At 41.0% G+C, this 19036-nt stretch overlaps 1 protein-coding gene across 1 annotated transcript in view; it reads right to left on the bottom strand.

The window, feature by feature from the left end:
* Sntg2 (syntrophin gamma 2) overlaps positions 1 to 17602 on the bottom strand; it is a 190311-nt gene extending 172709 nt beyond the window's left edge. Inside the window, exon 1 of the mRNA XM_034514198.2 lies at positions 17362 to 17602. Within this exon, the coding sequence (XP_034370089.1) occupies positions 17362 to 17433 (72 nt within the window). The 5' untranslated portion in view covers positions 17434 to 17602. The remainder of the gene's footprint in view (positions 1 to 17361) is intronic.
* Positions 17603 to 19036: the final 1434 nt, after the last annotated feature.

Raw genomic sequence — 19036 nt, 5'->3', positions numbered from 1 at the left:
ACACAAGAAATCCTTCTATTTAATTTAAGACAAGTTACTTAGTGGATGAAAATTAAAGTTCTCAACATTGTCCCTGAAAGATATCAGATGGCATTTACCTACTAAACTTGAGCAGAAAAGCAATAATTTTATAGTTCTTAGAAAAGGAACTTTTTAATAATTCTGAAAATGTTTGCTTCTAGTGTATTCTCAGGTACTTCCTGAGTCAGGGTGTGACAGTTTGTAGGAATGGGGAGAGACACCATTTTCTTGTCATCTCACATCCACTTGGACTATCAGCCCCAGTGCATAGTTGAATTCATTCATAAAAAAAATATAGTTCCAAAGTACATGCATCTAACATAACACATCAAGGCATAATGAAAGAGTAAACAGTAAACAAAGAGTAAACAAAGAGAAATAGCAAAACCAGTGAGCTACAGTGGAAACTTCCTCTTCTTTTAGTAATTAGTGCAACCTAAGTTGATTAAAAGTCAACAAAGATACAGAAGATATGAACCAACTGCCATACAACTTCATTAGTGACATTTGTAAGAATAAATAAAAACAGCAGAATATATATTTTTTAGGTACACTTGAAACACTCATGAAGATCAACCATGTTCAAAGCCATCATACCAATTCTGAAAATGCAGGAGGACTAATATGACACAAGGTGTGTCCTCATTTATACTACTAAATAAATAAAAATTTCAGCAATGCAGAAAGTACATCAAATGATTTTGCTGTAGTCCGTGATGTAACATTGTCTTGCAAGAGCCACTGTAGGGATTCGAAGACTCAGTGAGGTGTCCACTAGAGAATCAGCAAGGATCATGCTGGATACAGTGGACCTCCTGTGACCACTCTTCCCAGGAATCATAGTGATTGTGACATAGGTGTGATGCATCCACGGAGATCATGCTCTGGAACACAGACAGCACGGCTTCTGCTGTGCTCACCCTACAGGGGCCTTCTCTAGGTCTCAAGAGGAGGTAGGTTCTCAGGACAAACCACACCATCTGCACAAACTGCACATAAAAAACTGTAGATATGGTTCCAGGGTCCAGCCACAGGCTGATTTTGCAAACAGACCCTCCATAATAGACGGAGGTCTGGGTTCTGTTGGGATAGCGGTTTTTGCAAAGAATAAGGAAACTAAAACTGAGAGGCTCCCAGAAGCAATGAGGATACTGCCTAGTAGAAATGTACACTATCGAGTACTTAACTTGAAAGAAGGAGGGTGGGTTGGGTCAATTTATGAGATTCTGTCTAAAGTACAAAAAGAAAAAAATAAACTTCAAATTAAGGAGTAATAAGAAAAGAGTAAGTTTTTAAAAATCTAACAAACTTTAAAACAAGAAATAAAAGTACAAAGAATGTTGGGCTAGTAATACACTAGAGAAACCATGAGAGAGAAAACAACAGCAAACAGGAAAGAAAAGAAGCAGGACTCTCCAGAATGAGGAACAGGGTGCCACCGGGGAAGAAAGCATGAGCTGTAGAACCCTGTTGAAGAATACTCCAAAGAACTATTTTACAAAGCATATTAGTATCACAAACATGCACACACACACACACACACACACCACACACACACACACACACACACACACCAGAGAGAAAGAGAGAGAGAGAGAGAGAGACTAACTCTACTGTGATCAAATGATGTTTTTTCCTTGGAATGTAAAGTAGTCTTGATCTTCAAAAAAAATCAATATAATTCATTATATTAACCGACTAAAAACAAAAAAAAAATGCTATCATCTTAATAGATGCAAGACACACTTCACAAAACTCAAAATATTCTTTTACCATGAATGCTAGAGGTGGGGCTGTCAAGACAGCTCAGCATATAAAGGCCGTCATTGCTGCATCTGACAACCTAATGACCCAAGTCCAGTCCCAGGAACACATGGTAGAAGCAGAGAACTAACTTCTGGGAATCCTCAAAGGAAATCTCCTTTAATTAAAGATGGCATAAAAAATACATACTTGATAATGAAAAACTAAATGCTTCTCCTTTAAGATCAGAAATAAGGCAAATTGATCTCTGGTCATTTGGCTGTGCGACACTATACCTGAGGTGCTACCAACTGTAATAAAACAAGAATAAAAAGATAGAAAAAGGATGAAACACTAAGAAACAAATACCGTACTCACAGGCAATCTGATCTTGCATTTTTAAAGGTCCACAGAACAAGAGAGACAGCTTATTGGTTAAGAACTCTTATTGATCTTGCAAGGACCCTGGTTTAGTTCTCAGCACCCACATAGCAGCTCACAACCATCTGTAACTTCTGTTCCATGGCAGCCAACATCCTCTTCTGGCTTCCTCTGGCACTAGGTATGCACAAGGTATATATGCATACATGCATGTAAAACACTCATACTCACAAAAATAAAATCTTTTTTAAAAAAAAAAAAAAAAAATGCCAAGGAGGTGGGCCTGGTGATTCAGGCATGTTATCCTAGCTCCTTGGGAGACAGAAGAAGGTTTACAATCTCAAAGACTACCTGGGCTACATAATGCATCCAAGACCAGCCTGAGAAACTTAGTGCAACTCTATCTCAAAATAAAAGCAAAAGGAGGGCTGAGGCTGTAGTAGCTCGGCCGTACAGTGTTTGTCTCATGCTCTCAATAGACCACATCTTCTCTCAACTCAAGAATCAAAATAAGCCCTTCCTTCCTCAAGTTCTATCACTCGGGTATTTTGTCACAGTCAATGAAAAGTCACTAAGGCCATCAGACTACAAAAAGCCTGAAGGCACTTAAAGCCAGTGTAGGATACTGTGAGCAGGCAAGGTACCACAACAGCCCACACCAACGTGTGTCAGACAGTCCCCAGGCACTTCTTACTGAAACACTTGAAAATGTAACAAAAAGCACCTTAACTAGCTTTGTCTACAGTTAATACCAAGAAGGCTTGCTTCAACAGAGATTCCTTTCATAGGAACGAGTGAGGTTTTTCTCAGAAGTCATGGGCACACTGCAGTTATTTATCTACTCAAAGCTGCCTGACGAGGTGATGCTGCATAAGCCATGCCTGGGTCCAGGGACAACGGTCATCTCTGAATACTACAAGGAAGAGAGCAAGGCCTCGGAGCTCGGGTGGACCACCCAGAATTCAAGGAAACTGGTACTTCCCTAGGCAAAAGGAGACTCTGAAGTGAGACTCTAAGAAAGCACAGTGAGTTTTCCTGGCTGTGAGTCTTTTTCCACAAAACCTTTTCCAGCTGACTTATGGTATCTAATAACAGAGTCACCACTCTAACTTAAAAGTTCTGAAGTCAGTTCTGAAAGAAGATATAGTTTAGTTTAGCATTTATTGTTTCCACGGATACTTTCCAGGCATCTAGTCTAAAACACCCACTGTTGTAGGCAGAAAAAAAAAAATAAATAAATAACTGGAATGAGATACAAAGGCTCAATGTAGTAAAATGAATATACAACTTTAAATTCTATAACTCCAGTATATTTGTGCTTCAAATGTGCATGTATCAGAAGTCGATCTGGATGTGTTCATCATTAATTATTAATTTCATTAATTCATTTGTAAGCACAACTGTCACATATCGGAGTGAGGCATGTCCAGAGGCACATGACTTCCACACAAGTCCCCAGGCACGTCGGGCAATGTGGCAGCCATATACTCACCTTCTCGGTACTTTGATGAAAAGGTTTTTAGAAAATGTTTTCAAATTTTAGAAAATTCTGTATCATGTACATAAAAGTTTGCCTCTTTAGGGCATATTTCATCCCTTCTTTACTTATGATAAGCATCTATTTTCATTTTAATGCAATTTGGGATTTCTTATGTTATTCTATTTAAATTTGGGTTTAGCAACTTTTCATTTTCAATAGCGGTTACTTTCTTTTTTTTAATGGAGGTTTAAGATTCATGTAATGGTGAACATTTCTCAGATCATGAGGTTATCTGTGGGTGTTTTAAAATCTCAAAACACAGAGCGATGAAAGTTGCAACTTCTAAACCTCTGAGATCACAAAAAAAAGTGACATGAACCAGGCATTAACCCAGTTTTATGATTTTTTTTTTTTAAAAAATGAAAACCTTGTTCAAAGCCAAAATCATCAGATTCATCTGTAACTGTCCTCCAAAATCTCCAGCTACTGAAGGAGTTATGACAATGACCAGGTCAGAACCAGACTCCTGCTTGCTAGAAGATGTGTTTATTCTTTATTTGGGGTTAATACTACCTTTTCTCTCTCTCCTATTTTAAACTTTTAGTTTTCTAATTATATACCTCTTCCCAGTCAGATCCAAAGTCAGGATAAGGCTCTTCCAATCTCTTTTGTACAATTATCCTATTTTTTTTTAAAACTTGGCTTCATTAGTTAGCATTGTAAGTAATTAAATAACACAACCTTTCCATCCACAGGGAGGCATAGCCTCTGATTTATAGGTAAAGACACTCATCTCAACTGATTATGTCTGTTGCAGAGGCTGATGCCATTTCCAGGAAGCCAGAAGTCAAATCCCACTGTTGTACAGTTTAAGGTGATGTGGTTAAACAGATTATGATTGAGTGGACCATGGACAAGCCATAGCTACAAGGTAGCAGTGTATCTACACTGCCCCTCAGAGCCAGGGCTTCTCTGGGATGGGGAAACCCATCTCCATCACATTTACCTGGATGTCCAGCTCAGCCTCTGCTACACTGGACACCAGATGAAACAACCATCACTGACTGACACTACTTCCCTGGGAAACATAGAACAAGGCAGATCGAATTCAAGATGACACACCAGTGGTGAGGAAACAAAATGACTACTCCTAAACGTAGGATCAAGGAAAAGATGTACTGGCATGGAGGGGCCTCGGGAAGCTGTAACTCAGAATTCTATTCACTAATCCTGCACTGAGTAAGATATCAAAATAGATCATTTCCCAGAGTCATGGTGACGAGCCAGGTTCCATCAGTTCCATCAGCTATTTATTTTCCTTGCCCTTTACAGAAATGACATAAAGAAGGAAGGATTCAGTTGGGCTCTTGGCTTGAGGAAGTTCAATCCATCATGGCAAAGAAGAGATCATGGGGAAAGTGACAAGTAGCTGTGGCAATGGGAGCAGGAGACTGATGTTTCTAGCTTATAATGATTCAGGAAGCAGAGAAGCCAGAACTAGGGCAGGCTGTAACCCACGATCTTGATTCAGCAGTGAGGGATAGCCACTTAAGCCAGTATCATGAGAGAAACGAGAACGGGGAAATGCAAAAACAAATCAAAGGCAGGTGTCTGAAGTCTTTGAGAACATAGAACTCCATTTTAGCTCATCCAAGAGTTTGAAAGCAAGGAGGATTTCCCCTTTGCATACCACAGTGACTCCAGAGATTCCAGAGTCAGCACACCTCCAGAAAGCGAGACACTGAAAACTGATGTAGGTTACCATGATCTGTTTAAAATAACCACAGCTTCTACTAGAGCTGAGTAGAGCAGACATAACAGTAAGCATTGTTGAGCTGGGGGCTTTTGAGGGACCTGGAGGAGACCCTTCTCAGCAGGGACAACAGATTCTTGAAGATGGCCAGTCTGTTCCACAGCCACTCAGGCACCATTCCACTTCTGACTATAACTCGGGGGTAGCCTGAGGCTGATATTGCTGCCTTGAGAAACCTCCAATGGGAAAACATGCACCCGATTCACACTAAGGATTCTAAGTAGTCAAGGCTTCCAACTGGACATTGCTAGAGAAGAGGGACAGGAGTCCATAGGACACAGTGAGTTTCCATCAGTGCCCTCTTGGAGATTCATGAACACATGGACAGCAAATGTATGAGTGAGAAATGAGCCAAGGCCAGTCTGAGTTCTCATCCTCAGGTCAGCACTATCTGGCCTGAACTGCTTAGCTCAAAGTCTTACATGACACCAGTAACAAAGCAAAATAGGGTTTGTAGCCATGCTATCAGCGAAGGTAAGTGCAGTGTGAAATCCATCACGTAAGGCATGGGTGAACACACCCAACACCAACTCCGGTGGTGTTCTTAAAGTTCACTAATATGTTATAAAAAATGTTAGAGGGACTAGAGAAGCCATTTTCTGAAAGTTGTTTTTAGACAAACCTGAGTCTTCCGTACTCAATAGAAAAGTTGAATGTCCTGTGTCAATACTGAATACAGGGTTGTTCTGAACATTCCCGTAAAAACCCACTCTGAAATTTAACGCTCATATGTAACAATTAACCCTAGAATGATTCAGGTAATATAAGAGCAGGTCACTTATCCCTACAGTGGCTCTGTTAACACAGGTGTAGGCCAGTTAACCCATCAGGAGGTCAATTTATCAAGGAGGAATCAGTTATCTCACTTGCAATACAGAAAACGACTAAATACAACTCCATAAATTACAGGTGTTTGGGAGAAATAAACCCAAACAATCTAAGCTGGATACAAGTAAGACATACTTTAATAAAATGATCCTGACTTACAGAAGCAGATGGACATGTCTGGACTTTAGGAATCACTCTGCGTCCCAGCCAAACCAAGTAAAGGGAGCCCAGTAACTATTTCTTCTCCAGGCTCTTCTACATTTCATACACATTCTATATTGAGGTACTGGTACATACTACCCACACAGACCTCAGAAGCTTGAAGGCATTCAGAGGGTGGCAGAAATACACAGCTTGCAGCACCAGCTGGTACCCAGAGTAGCAGTTCTCAGAGCAGCCTCCAGCCCAGGTCAGCTGGCCTGGTCATCTTCACATTGCTTCTGCATGGACCCCTACCTGCCATCTTCTTGCTCCTTCTCAATATGAGGGTTTAAAAGAAAAACTGTGAACAAGGAGGTCATGGGGGCTTCCGAGTAAACTCCTTACACCCTGTCTTCTTAATGAACAGCAAAATGCCAACCTACAAGTTTTCATCTCTACCTTAATAAGAAAACAAGCTTCTCTGAGGCCACAATTTGGCAGAAGAGCTGGAAGGGGATAACTGCAATACCCAAGGCACTTGGAATCTTCAAAGATCTGGGCCAGGCCTGGCCAGCCGCCCCTGGGCGAGCATAATTACACAGTACATAGAGAAGCACCTTTGCTCAGATATAGCCACTTCATGGAGATCTGTACTTCACCCTAATCAGACAGTTTTTCCATCTCACCCCCTCCCTCTCACGCAGTTTAATCGCCAGCTCCCCATCTACCATTGAAACTAATTTTTAACATATAGTGTGGTGTGTGCTCATACCAAAGAATAAATCTGGGTTGTAACATCGCCTAGCCTAAAAATGCCTTTATGTATGTATGTATGTATGTATGTATCTATCTATCTATCTATCTATCTATTATCTATTTATTTATAGGAGAATTCTGGGATTCCTCCCAAGCTAGGCACAGTGTCATGTTACTGATCTATATTCCTTAGCCCCCTGTTGTTATTTTTGTTGTTTTTTGGTTTTTGTTTTTTTTTTTTTAATTTGAGACAGCGTATGTTGCCCAGCCTGCCCTTGAACTTTGCAACCCTCCTGTCTTAGCTTCCTAAATTGCTCGACTTACAAGCTAGTGATGTCAGACCAGCCTTGGACATCAATTTTTATCATTAAACATGAATAATTAACATCCTTAATATAGTATTAGATGCTCATCCAGTACAATTTATTTTGTATACAGAAGAGGAGGGCATCCTATGTGTGTGATTAATCATTTCATTATCATTGGGTATTAGCAGTTTCTGAATTAGAATCTAATTTCTCTTAAAGTACTTTGTTACTTTTAAATCATAAATGTCAATTATGCACCTATATATATATATATATATATGTATGTATACATGTGATATATATATGTATATGATATATATATATATATATATCACATGTATACATACATATATATATATATATATATATATATATACATATATATACATATATACATGTATATATGGTTTTTTTGACACAGTGTTTCTCTGTGTGTAGGACTCCCTGTCCTGGAACTCCTTCTGTAGCTCATTCTGGTCTTGAACTCACAGAGATTCACTTTTCTCTGCCTCCTAAATGCTGGGATTAAAGGCCACAGGGTTTACTCACAACCACCTGGGGTTAAGAGATGTTGGTCAAAAGACACAGTGTTTCAGTTAAGTCTGGAGATCAGTGGTGTAGCTTGTTCATAGTTAAAAAAAAATGTGTCATATTTTGAAAATTTGTAATAAAGTAGGTTTTAAGTTTTTTTAGCTCACAAATAATATCTGAAAATATTTTTAATTAGCAAAATACTTTTAAGATTTAAAAAAATGTATATTATTCTAGTTTTAAGAGAGTTCAAATAAAAATTTTATAAGTTCACAGTACTTTCTCATATCTATCTGGATTTTAAATAAAGAAACTTAGTTGTTCAATATCATTTTTTACATTATAACATTTTTGAGTTATAAACCAGTTTCTATTGCTTTTCAAATCCTAAACACCAATTTAGACAGTGTTGACTTTAGATTTTTTTTTTCTTCTAAAGCAATTACAGGAAGTTTATAAAGCCTCAGCCAGTTCAGCTTCAAAGAAATGTCATATCTTTATAGAACTTTTAGGTTGCCTTTTTTTATATACCAAAATATTGCTCTCTGGAGTTAAACCAAAATACAAAGTAAAAGACAAATTGCAAAAGGAACCAGGCATGGCATTGCACTCCAGGAAGCCTGGCTTTGGGGAGTCCCAGGCAGGAAAATCAAGTTCAAGGCTGTCCTGGGCTACATAGTGAGTCTGGAGACTATCTCCAAAAATAAATAAATAAATAAATAAATAAATATTAAAAAAGAAAGAAAATAAAAAACAAAAACAAAACAAAATAAACAATCGAAGTAAAATAGACAGCAAAGTCTACTTTACAAACAGATGTTTAATATAGAAGTAAAGCTATCCAAGGTGATACTCTAGGTTACAAATGCATTAAAATATTTTATTATAAACTGAACTATAAAGTATTTTTTATGTATGAGATTTCCATATTGTAAAAACATGTTAGAAACAAGGGTGGTTTTTTTTTTTTTTTTTTTTTTGAATTAACTCAAAAGGAAAAACCTCAAAATTGATAGCCACAATCTTAGAAGTCTCATTCAAATTTTTTTTAACATTCTTATGGCTGCTTTTTCACAAAAATCTTGCCTATAAACAAAACAGAAAATCTGACATACATCTTTGCTTATATCTCCTCATATGGACTCACACAGTGAGTCCAGGGCACCAGTGTCTACCTTCTCTGACCTTCCAGCTGTCTCCAGTATGAGGTAGTGACACAGAGTGAAAACAAGTGACTTCAAATGTGGGTTCATTTCTTCTGTGTCACTCTAACAATCTAACCTGTCAGAAAGCACCTGGACTGGGAGCTCTGGCTCAGAGTTTCAGAGGGTTCAGTTCATCACAGCAGTGAAGGCATGATGGGCAACACTCCAGCCTCAACAGTTGGGAGCATGTGGCAGTTGTTACTAATAGTAGGATGAACCGGGAAGCACACAGAACAGAATTCCATCCAGGAGTGGGTGTTGCCGTCAAACACACTCCCCTAGTAACTTCCTTCCTTCATCTAGACCCGATTTCCTAAAGGTTTCCCCGACTCCCTAAACACCAAGAGCCACTAGAATCAAACATTCAAGAATGAGACTGTGAGGACACTTCAAACCCAAAGACAAACAAAGGGCTCCATCCCTCCCTGCTGGTTTCTGATCTTCTCATTCCTATCGATCTTTGCTAATAGGAAGTGGCCTGTGACAGGAATATTTACTATCATTTCTCTCAGGTATACACAGGATGGAGAGGGGCATCCTGTAGCCAGATCCTACTGATGCAGCTGATGGCTAGACAGTCAAGGACATTTTGTCCTTAATTTACCTAGAAATAGTGAGCGTCACCCATGCCGTGAGCATCTGAGAAGCTGGTACTACCTAAAGTCATGAATCCCTTCAAGAAGCTCTCAGAACATAGCACTAGATACACACTGCAACCATGGAAATATTTCTAATGTCTTTGAAGGCGGTATCTATGCTCAAAGGCAACCAAAGACATGTTTTTCCTTGAAAACGGCATTTCTTTATTATTGAACTTAATTTTAAATTTTATTTTGGTGTTGAGGATATCCCTTACCAGAGATGATATGTATAGTTAGGGTTATGATGAAAATGTTACTGTGACAATCTGCCCAACAACCACCAAACCTCATTTTTCTTCATACTTCTGTATTCAGAAGATCAAAATCAATTCCTTAGCACTACTGTAGAGACACCTTCCTCCCTTTTCAGCTCTGGAAAGGTCCCAGCCTCTCTACAGCTCACAGCACTGCTCTCATCTCCCTCCCTGCCTCAGCACGGCCTCCCACATCCTCACCCTAGCTCTCCGCTCCTAGCACCAGAGTCCATGTTCCCTGTTTAAACACCATTCAGATGACTCCTGAGTGGATCCTCTCAGAATCCTTAACTTAGAGGAAAGCCCTGCAGACCCACTTGTTATGGAGTCCAAACAGCTGTACCCACACAAGAAGAGGGAGAAATGGTAGGTATCAACAACTGGAGGCGAGAACTGGGATGCTACTGGCTGGAGGGAAAAAAAAGGCTTTACGGTACTTGAAACTGCTGAGAGAAGATATGTACATATCTTAAATGCCTTGGATACACAGACACGTGTTGATATACACAGAATGGTAAAAATCAAAGGTGATGCATGTTACATAATTTGGCTTTGTAGTTAGTATACATGGTATTCATTATATGAATCATACTGCAGACTTTGAAAAAAATATATATGCCTATTAAACACTTAAAAGCTATAAAGAAATTACCTCTTTCAATAGCTTCTGCATATATCTCTGGTTATTCTGGTCACAAAGTTCAGTCTGACAGGAAGCCAGCCAAACACAATGGCATACACCTATAATCCTAACACTTGGGAGGAAATCAAATGTTTAAAGTTATCTTGTACTACAAGGAGACTCCAGTGTCCTAAAACAACAACAAAGATAAATAAAGCTCTGTAGCCAGAAAGGGGCCTGAGCCAAGTCTGTATCTGCATCCCATTGTACTGGTGTCTTTAGTTTACACTAAGTAAGTATATGGATGGATCACAAGTAGCTCAGTCAAGTCCTGTAAGTCATGCATACATGCATATTGTCACATTCACAATCACACAGCATTTTCTAAATGGTATATTCTTCAGCATCACAAATTCTCCCTTTCCAGAGACTGGTGGTGCTACTCACCATGCACACTCTCAATTCCTCTCTCAAAGCACAGGAAGTACTTACTATAGCTAGTGTTTCTGATCACACCAGGAAAAGATACTATCTTGCTGCAATAACACACACACACACACACACACACACACACACACACACGTGCTACTGCTGTTCAACTATGAAACACATAATGTTTCAAGCAGGCAGAATGTCCTTCTGAAATGTTTAGCACCAGCCAAAAGATAATTCTTGGTGGAAATGGACACAGTGGTACCAAACACAGGGTATACTTTCAGCTGTTAATAAGATGGCCTTTCTCCCAATATCTACAAATACATAAGAGAATGTAACTTAAGCTGACAATGTCAACACCAGCATGTGGTTCTAAATAGGCTGTTTCTGGCCCCTGTGGAGTCTGAGCATCCCAGGTTTAAGGTAGGAGAGTAATTTCCCAACACTGGGGACATAATGAACACTCTAGGTAATTACAGTGCAAAAAGTCAAACTGATAGAGTCATTTGGAGAAGTATAATTACCTGAAGAAATCACTAAGACAATCTTCAGCAATTGGGAACAGAATAAATTACATTTAACCATTAATGGTTATACTGATGTGTAAAATAAAATTTAGCTACTGTAAAAATAAAATGGCATAATTTTAGTGAAATATCAATAAGCTAATAAGTGTAAAATAAGTGATCAGTTCAAGAACTAGAATTGGAGCTTTCTCCTCTCATTCATAGTAGTGACTGCTATGAATAAACACAGAGGAATCAACTACTCGGGAGTATAAGTGACACCTCAGCCTTGCCTCCTCCTCCTCCTCCTCCTCCCCCTCCTCTTTCTCCTCCTCCTCCTCTTCCTCCTCCCCCTCCTCCTCCTCCTCTTCCTCCTTCCCCTCCTCTTCCTCCTCCCCCTCCTCCTCCTTCTCCCCCTCCTCCTCCTAAGAAAAAGGTGCATAATTGCCACTCCTTTAGAGATACTATTGAGCTGGGACTGTCCCTTCCTAAATGCCAGGCACAGGCTCACTGCTCTTGAAGACGACACAGGGAAGCTTGTGAGCAAAGCATACAGACATCAGTGGATGCTGGTGGGAGGTCCTGGCTGCAACAGCAAGTAGAATGAGCCAGTGATGTGGAAGCTGGGGCAATGCCAGGCTAGCATGACTGTCCAGGAAATGAACCTATCCAAAGAAAGTTGGAAAATCAAGGCCAAACTTTCAGAGGGCACAGTCTAAATAGTCAACACAGGCCTGTGGTTGACTCTATGATGCTCAGACATGGGGACATTAGAGAGGAAATGCAATTCAGGGTTTAGTAGAAGGCAAGCCTCGAAGATATTTTCTATGAACCCTCACACAGAGCTCGTCCAATCAGAGTGGCTTACAGATAGCTTTAGGGGCACAGAATGAAACAGAGGCATAGTTTGAGGAGCATGGGACCTGGCCAGTAACAGACAAGAGGTTATGCAAAATCATTTACAGTAGCTACCCTATCTACCCTAGTGTAAAAACCCAACTGGGGCTGTCACCATATTGGGTCAAGAAGAGAAGAGCTCGTCAATACACCCTAAAGCTGAGCATCTGCCTGAAGACAAAGGCACAGAGGTCTGGGACTGGGGCAGTGGGGTCAGCCCTGTCCTCAGTGGGGCAGATGACAGGCTCAGCAAGTGGAGCCCAGCATAACACCTCTTGCCACAGGGGAAAAAATCAGAGAATCAATTGTAGACACAAGTTGGGGGTGGCCCTCTCTTTCTCTTTTACCTCATCTTGGAAAGGGCAAGGGGAGGAGGATTTCTTTGTTCAATGTCTAAAAGCTGAGTCACCCAGCAGTGTGGGGATGTCCTAGATATAAAATATGTTTCTCATGGAAAATAAATTATAGATTTTGTTGGAAACACTGACAATTATACCATACTTCACAAATATGGACTGTTTGTTATGAAACTGCACAGAATCCTATGGTTATATTTTACCTATAACAAAGTACTACCACTTAGACCTCTAACTGTTCGAATCTGTTCTAGGAAGGAGATTCAACAGTGCTATGTGATTTTCCATCCAGTTACTTCAATTAAAATAAAAAATAGATACATTTATTCTTCATCGCTCAGGGCTTAAATGAATTCACTACTGTCTGGAGTGAGGTGTACATTTCTTCCTGGAGCTGGGGTCCAAGGAACAGTGATGAGAGAAATAAATCCAAAAAATGAAAGTCAATGACCGCAGTGACACACACAGTGGTTTTAATATCTCATATGATTGTATTTATCGTAATACAAGTCAGTGCTGTAACCAAGTGGAATCCGTCCAAATGTCAAATGGATTTTGGTGTCTATCCAAGCTGGGTAAGTCAAGATGCTGTCAGTTTAGAGTCAGCATCGTTCTTTCACAATACGAAAACATTACTGTAAATATTAAGGCAGATAATGTGTTAGGCAGGTAGAGAAAATGGAGATAAAAACAGGTTAAACAGAATGAAAATTTAGCAATTTTGAAGTAAGTAGTTTCTGGAATTAGAATACCTTATGTGTTAAAAATATAACCTGACATTTTTATGCCTTTGCAATTACAGCCTTAAATAAGCTAAAAAGGCATAGTCGTTTTCCTTAAATCTTAATTATTTGCCTAATAAAAATGTAACGGATGAATAATAATACCAGATCTGAAAAGAAATATTTAACAAGGAAATTCAAACTGAAAAAGAATCACATAATCCTCACGGCACTTTTTAATAGCATGTGTTGAAGCGTGCAGGATGGTGGAGTTTTAGTTGTCACTGGGCAGGATAGGATTTCGAGGATGCCCTGTGTGTCCTTGGAGGGAAAGAAGAACAGCCAGTGCTCCCAGAGGAAGCCAGGAATGGCCTTGAGTGGGGATCAAGTCCGCAAGGGGAGCTTAGTGCAGAAATAGAAGGGATAAGCCGGCTTCCACAGTCTGAATGGGACTCCAGTAAGGCCTAGGAGACAGCGCCACCTCCTGTTGGCAGAAAACAATGCAACTTTTCCAATCCCATGTGAGCTCAGGACAGCCATGGTTATTGGACCACAAGGGAAAGACCCACCAGTATAAAACCCAAGTGCCTTTTCCATGAAATTGTTAATGTCTTTTCCATAGAAGGCCTTTAGAAACCTTCATTTCATGTTACACAACGAAATTGCTCAGTTTAACTGAATAACCAGTTTCTGAGAACCATAGTACCTAAATGTATGCATAATGTATGCATGGAACATAGCAGCATCACAATGACATATAAGTTATATGCCAATTGTAATTTTAAAATGACAGTTAATTACTATGGGTGACTGGTGTCAGAATGCAAGTGACCAATCAGAATTGCTCTGGAGACTTTACAGGTGAGAAGGAGATAAGTTGGCTTCCCAGGCTGGGGTTGCTAGTTTTCTCCAATGCTAATCAATGAATCTCTCCTTAAACTGTTAAGTCCAGTGAAACCTCTGGGTACCAACACCACACAGCACAAGGGAGAGGGAAGGAAGGGGAGGGCCTTCTTCTATAGAACTCACCCTACCTGATGTGATTAGTTACATATGCTCACATTTTAGAGCACAAACCCCTGGGACGGTAACCATTAAATAACAAGGGATCTGGATGCAGTGGCTTCCCTCTTATCTTGTACTTCAATACCAACAACACCTTCCGGCTTCTCAAAAGTGTGTTGTGCAAGTCGTCCTGGAATATATATCTAGATTAAAACTGAAAACCATACAGATAAGTAGATATAAGAAGTTGTTACATATATTTCAGGAAAAAAGACAAATTTAATTTCTGATATTTTTTGACAAGTAAATACAGTTTTCTAAATTAGGTCCTGTTTGCATGTTCATCATGAGACATGTCTCCTGGTAAAATCAAGTAACTCCCTGTTTTAAAATACATGGGTTTGGCCTATGATGTCACAGGCACGATTCTATTGGTGAGATCAAAAGTGTCTGAAAGAAAGAAGGACATGTAATAGGAGCAGAAAACAAAGGGGAGAACTGGGATCCTACAGTGCCTGCTTAACTCATCTCTGCAGTAATAGCAGCTCTGAAAAAAAAATGGCTAAGCGATTCCATTATGAAGTGTGCCTTCAAAACAACTAGAAATCTCTGCACCTTCCCACTGGCAGGGTAGATCGTCCTACGAATCTGAAGCTTACCAGTTCACACTGTTTTGTACAGAAGGGTGACCACTTAAAACCAGAAAAATACTCAGTAAACACAAAGTCCCGCTGAGAACTGCAGACTCTCAGTCTACAGAACGGTTGATTCTCAGAAGAGAACTTTAGGAAATGACCTAACTCAGAAAATGTGTGTGAGACACCAAATCTGGCCCAATTGCTATGATTCAAACAAGCAGCCATTATAACCAATACATTACACTTTTGACGTCAGACAGAAAAAGTAAAAGTAGGACTAGAATAGATCCAGTACCTTTTTATATAATTATTTTTCTTAAGTAGATGCTCTAAATTCTGTTACCTGAAACGATAGCATAGCTAGGCATTGCAAACTCCATAATGTCAGGCACAGTAATTGTTAAGAAACTGCAGAATTCTTCAAAGATGTCTATGCTTTAGGGATTTCTTTGGCACCATCCATCAGAGGTTCAAGTACTGCAGCATGAAGTGCAGTTAACACAACCCTGCGATACTGAGAATATGTAAATGTCAATTTTGGCAGATTTACTTTGAATACGACCTTAGATCTCACACATTGGGGTTTAGCACTACTTTTCTGCAAAAAGTCCCCTTCAAGTACAGTTCTGATGGGCCATTTCACATCATCAAGGCTCCTGTGACACATACGATGCTGAACAGGTCTTGGACTATCTAACAACTTAGTGATTGACATGGAGTTCAACAAGCTTATTTGAAGGCTTCCATGTAATGCATACACTCAAAACTGAAGCCTGCCAAAACTCATGGATAGGTTCAAAGTAAAACAAATCACTTCAGTTCTTCCTCTAATGATAATAGTTACTAACACAAGACTTGTTGCAAGAATATTTCCCAAAATGCACTATGGGAAGACATTCTATTAAAGTCCGGAGAATAATACGTCAGAAAGCCAGTGGCACTTGCTTCCTTATATTCCCAGGTAATCTAAGTGTATTTTCTAAGGTCTGAGTCCCATCTGCAGTGCTTGGGTCACTACTCACATAACAAAGTATTAAAAAATAAAGTAAAACAAACGAACAAAAGACAAAAATCCCACCACATTCCACCCAAAATGTTGAAGATGTCGCGGGATTCTCTAGGATGGTTCAATTTGCAAAGCAGATACACTGGTCTTGACACATTAAAACATACCACTGTGCACTAGCTATTTCTGAAGCATTGTGACTGGACAGTTAGCAGCCACTCCAGCCTACAGTCTCAGAAACCTTTTACCCTAAAAGGACCTTATTCTCCTGTAGTGCTGAAGGCTTGGGCGCTTGAGCAAAGTTAAAAAGGAGGCGTGACTGCACCCCAGGACACATGCACACAGCTTCCTGAGGCCATGATAAGCAGCTGCTGTCTTGCACCCTTTCCAGAACGCTTGGTTGTGCTGTGTGGGTGGCAACTTGAAGGTTTCCAAGAACTTTCCGTTTTTGTTTAAATCAACATTTCAGGGTTTTGTCAATCAATAGTTTTGGTTTTTTAAAAATAGGGGCAGATAGGGGTGGGTAGGACCTAGAATAGACTTTTTAAAACATCAAGTTGCAAAGTTGGCCCATCAGCATCCTCTTGATTTCTGGGAGATAGTGAGCCGGTGGCTCAAACGATAGGCAGAGGCAGTTGGCATCATACCTCATCAAGGGACAACAAGAACCCCTGCATAGTGCCTGAGTTGCTCCAAGAGCCCCTGCCTGGGACCAGAGAGACCACTCCTTGGAAGAAATGCTGGGCAGAACCCAAACCCCATGGTCTGGATGACCTTAGTTATCACGCAGTAAAGGAAAGCACCTGTGCCCCATGACCCAGATGTTAAAGATAAGAAAACAAAAACCTGCACGCTGGTAACTGTGATGCAAGGAAGACAAGATTGCGGTCCCCAGGGGCTAGTGTTATCCACTATGCCCAGGGCCCAGAGCCAACCCCCGCCCACAAGAGCCACCCGGAAAGGGGGATACAAGGACTCAAAGAAAGGAGGAGGCGCTGGAAGAGAAGGGTAAGCAGGGAGACTGAAGGGACTCAGAGGTTGAGGAAGAGGGCCTCCAGGGGACCCCACTCACCCGCGCGGGCACCAGTAGGTGACTAGGTCGCCCGCGGGGGGCGGCCAGGGACTGCGATCCCTCGGCGCTCATCGCCGCCCACGCGGCTAGGCGTGCGCTTCGGGCTCCGGAGCTCCTAAGTCCAGCGCCAGCACGGCGCCCGCGCCCCTCTGTGGACGGGCTGGGGCGGACAGAGCCAGCAGCCACTGCGCTAGCAAGCAGGGCTGGCACGGAACCCCGCCCACCTCCCAGCAGCACAACCCCGACTACTCTGCTCACCGCCCACCAAGCCCCGCCCGTTACCATCAAGCCCCGCCTTATGCCCGGTAACCCCGCCCATCAGTTCTGCCTTTCCACCTCCAGTCAGTGATGGTTGAACTGGTATGAGAGAGCTATAAAGCCGGCTCCCACCTCCTAGCTGGGAATATCACTTCCCCACCTTGGTCAGCAAAGTAGAGAGCTGAAACAAGCTCAGATGCGCGCCTCCTTTAGGGTTGGAAGGCTGACCTGGCACCTGGACCATCAGGGAACAGGTAGCTATTCACTGGCACTTACTGCATGCTTCCTGGCCATTTCTGCTGGCAAAGCTTCTTAGATTCTGAGTGTAGTGGTACTTTGCCCTAACAACTCCCTTGGGTCCTTTTGGTGTTTCTGGATTTCCACACCATAGCCTAACCTGGCTACCCTAAGGACCCACTTTCTGGGAAAAAAAAGAAAACATATGAATAAGCCCTTCAGCCTCAGTGGTTTCCATTCCTGTATGCCTGTCTTTTCCTCTCTTGGCATCTACTTAAGCTACAATCTCCACTCTGGGGGCACTCTGGGGTCTGTCCCCTAATTTTACTCTGCCTCTCACACTTTCCAAAAGGGCTCCAACTTTGTCACCAGTCCCAGTTAAGAGCGTCTCATATTTGATCAGATTTGTGTCAAAAGAAATGTCAGAAACGTGATATTGGGTTTTATAGATTCACATCATACTAGTATAAATGTAAATAAAAACTAGTCTGGGCTAAAAGTCTATGCCTGTCTGCACCCTCACTCATGGGTTGGCAATTCTTGAGTAAAAAGCAAACCTATATTTTCCTCCCTCTTTGGGTCTTATACCCCAGCCCTGTCACTCACAGGCATGAATGTGCCAGTGGACAGCACCCTGAGATGCTTTTCTTGACTTTTCTGCTGCACCGTTAGGAAAAACTGGCAGTCTTACATGGGGTTTTCATGGCCTGCAATGGACAAACAAATGTGGAACAAACCATTCACAGCTGAAACCTGAGCAGCCCTGGTTTGTGACCCAGCAGTACAGGCGCAAGGCCTTCTAGGTTCCCAAGTCTTATTTATCTTCTGCCTACAATTCCGCAGCTTTGGATCTGGGACAAAGAGGCTTACAACCATCCTTTTATGCTTTCCCAGTATAAAAAGCATGCCTTAGATGGCTGGATAAAAAAAAAAAAAAATGTTTAGCAATTTTTGTTTGTAGAAAAACCTAGCATAAGAATGAGACCATGCAACTCATTTGAAGTTGCATTTTGAAAAGTACCTGAGTTCAATCTCTGGGAAATCAGAGGTCTAGAGATAGACTTTTACCTGAATTACAAAGGGAAGACTCATCCCATAGTCTGAAGGAGTGGCGAGCGTGCAGTTATTCATCATGTTAGAGTTGGTAGACTGGACGTTAGTTCAAATTTTGCAAGTAAAA

Source organism: Arvicanthis niloticus, chromosome 11, assembly GCF_011762505.2.
Source record: "Arvicanthis niloticus isolate mArvNil1 chromosome 11, mArvNil1.pat.X, whole genome shotgun sequence".
Classification (NCBI taxonomy): Eukaryota; Metazoa; Chordata; class Mammalia; order Rodentia; family Muridae; genus Arvicanthis; species Arvicanthis niloticus.
The sequence above is the reverse complement of the archived record's forward strand: the minus strand, read 5'-3'. Positions and strand labels throughout refer to the sequence as shown.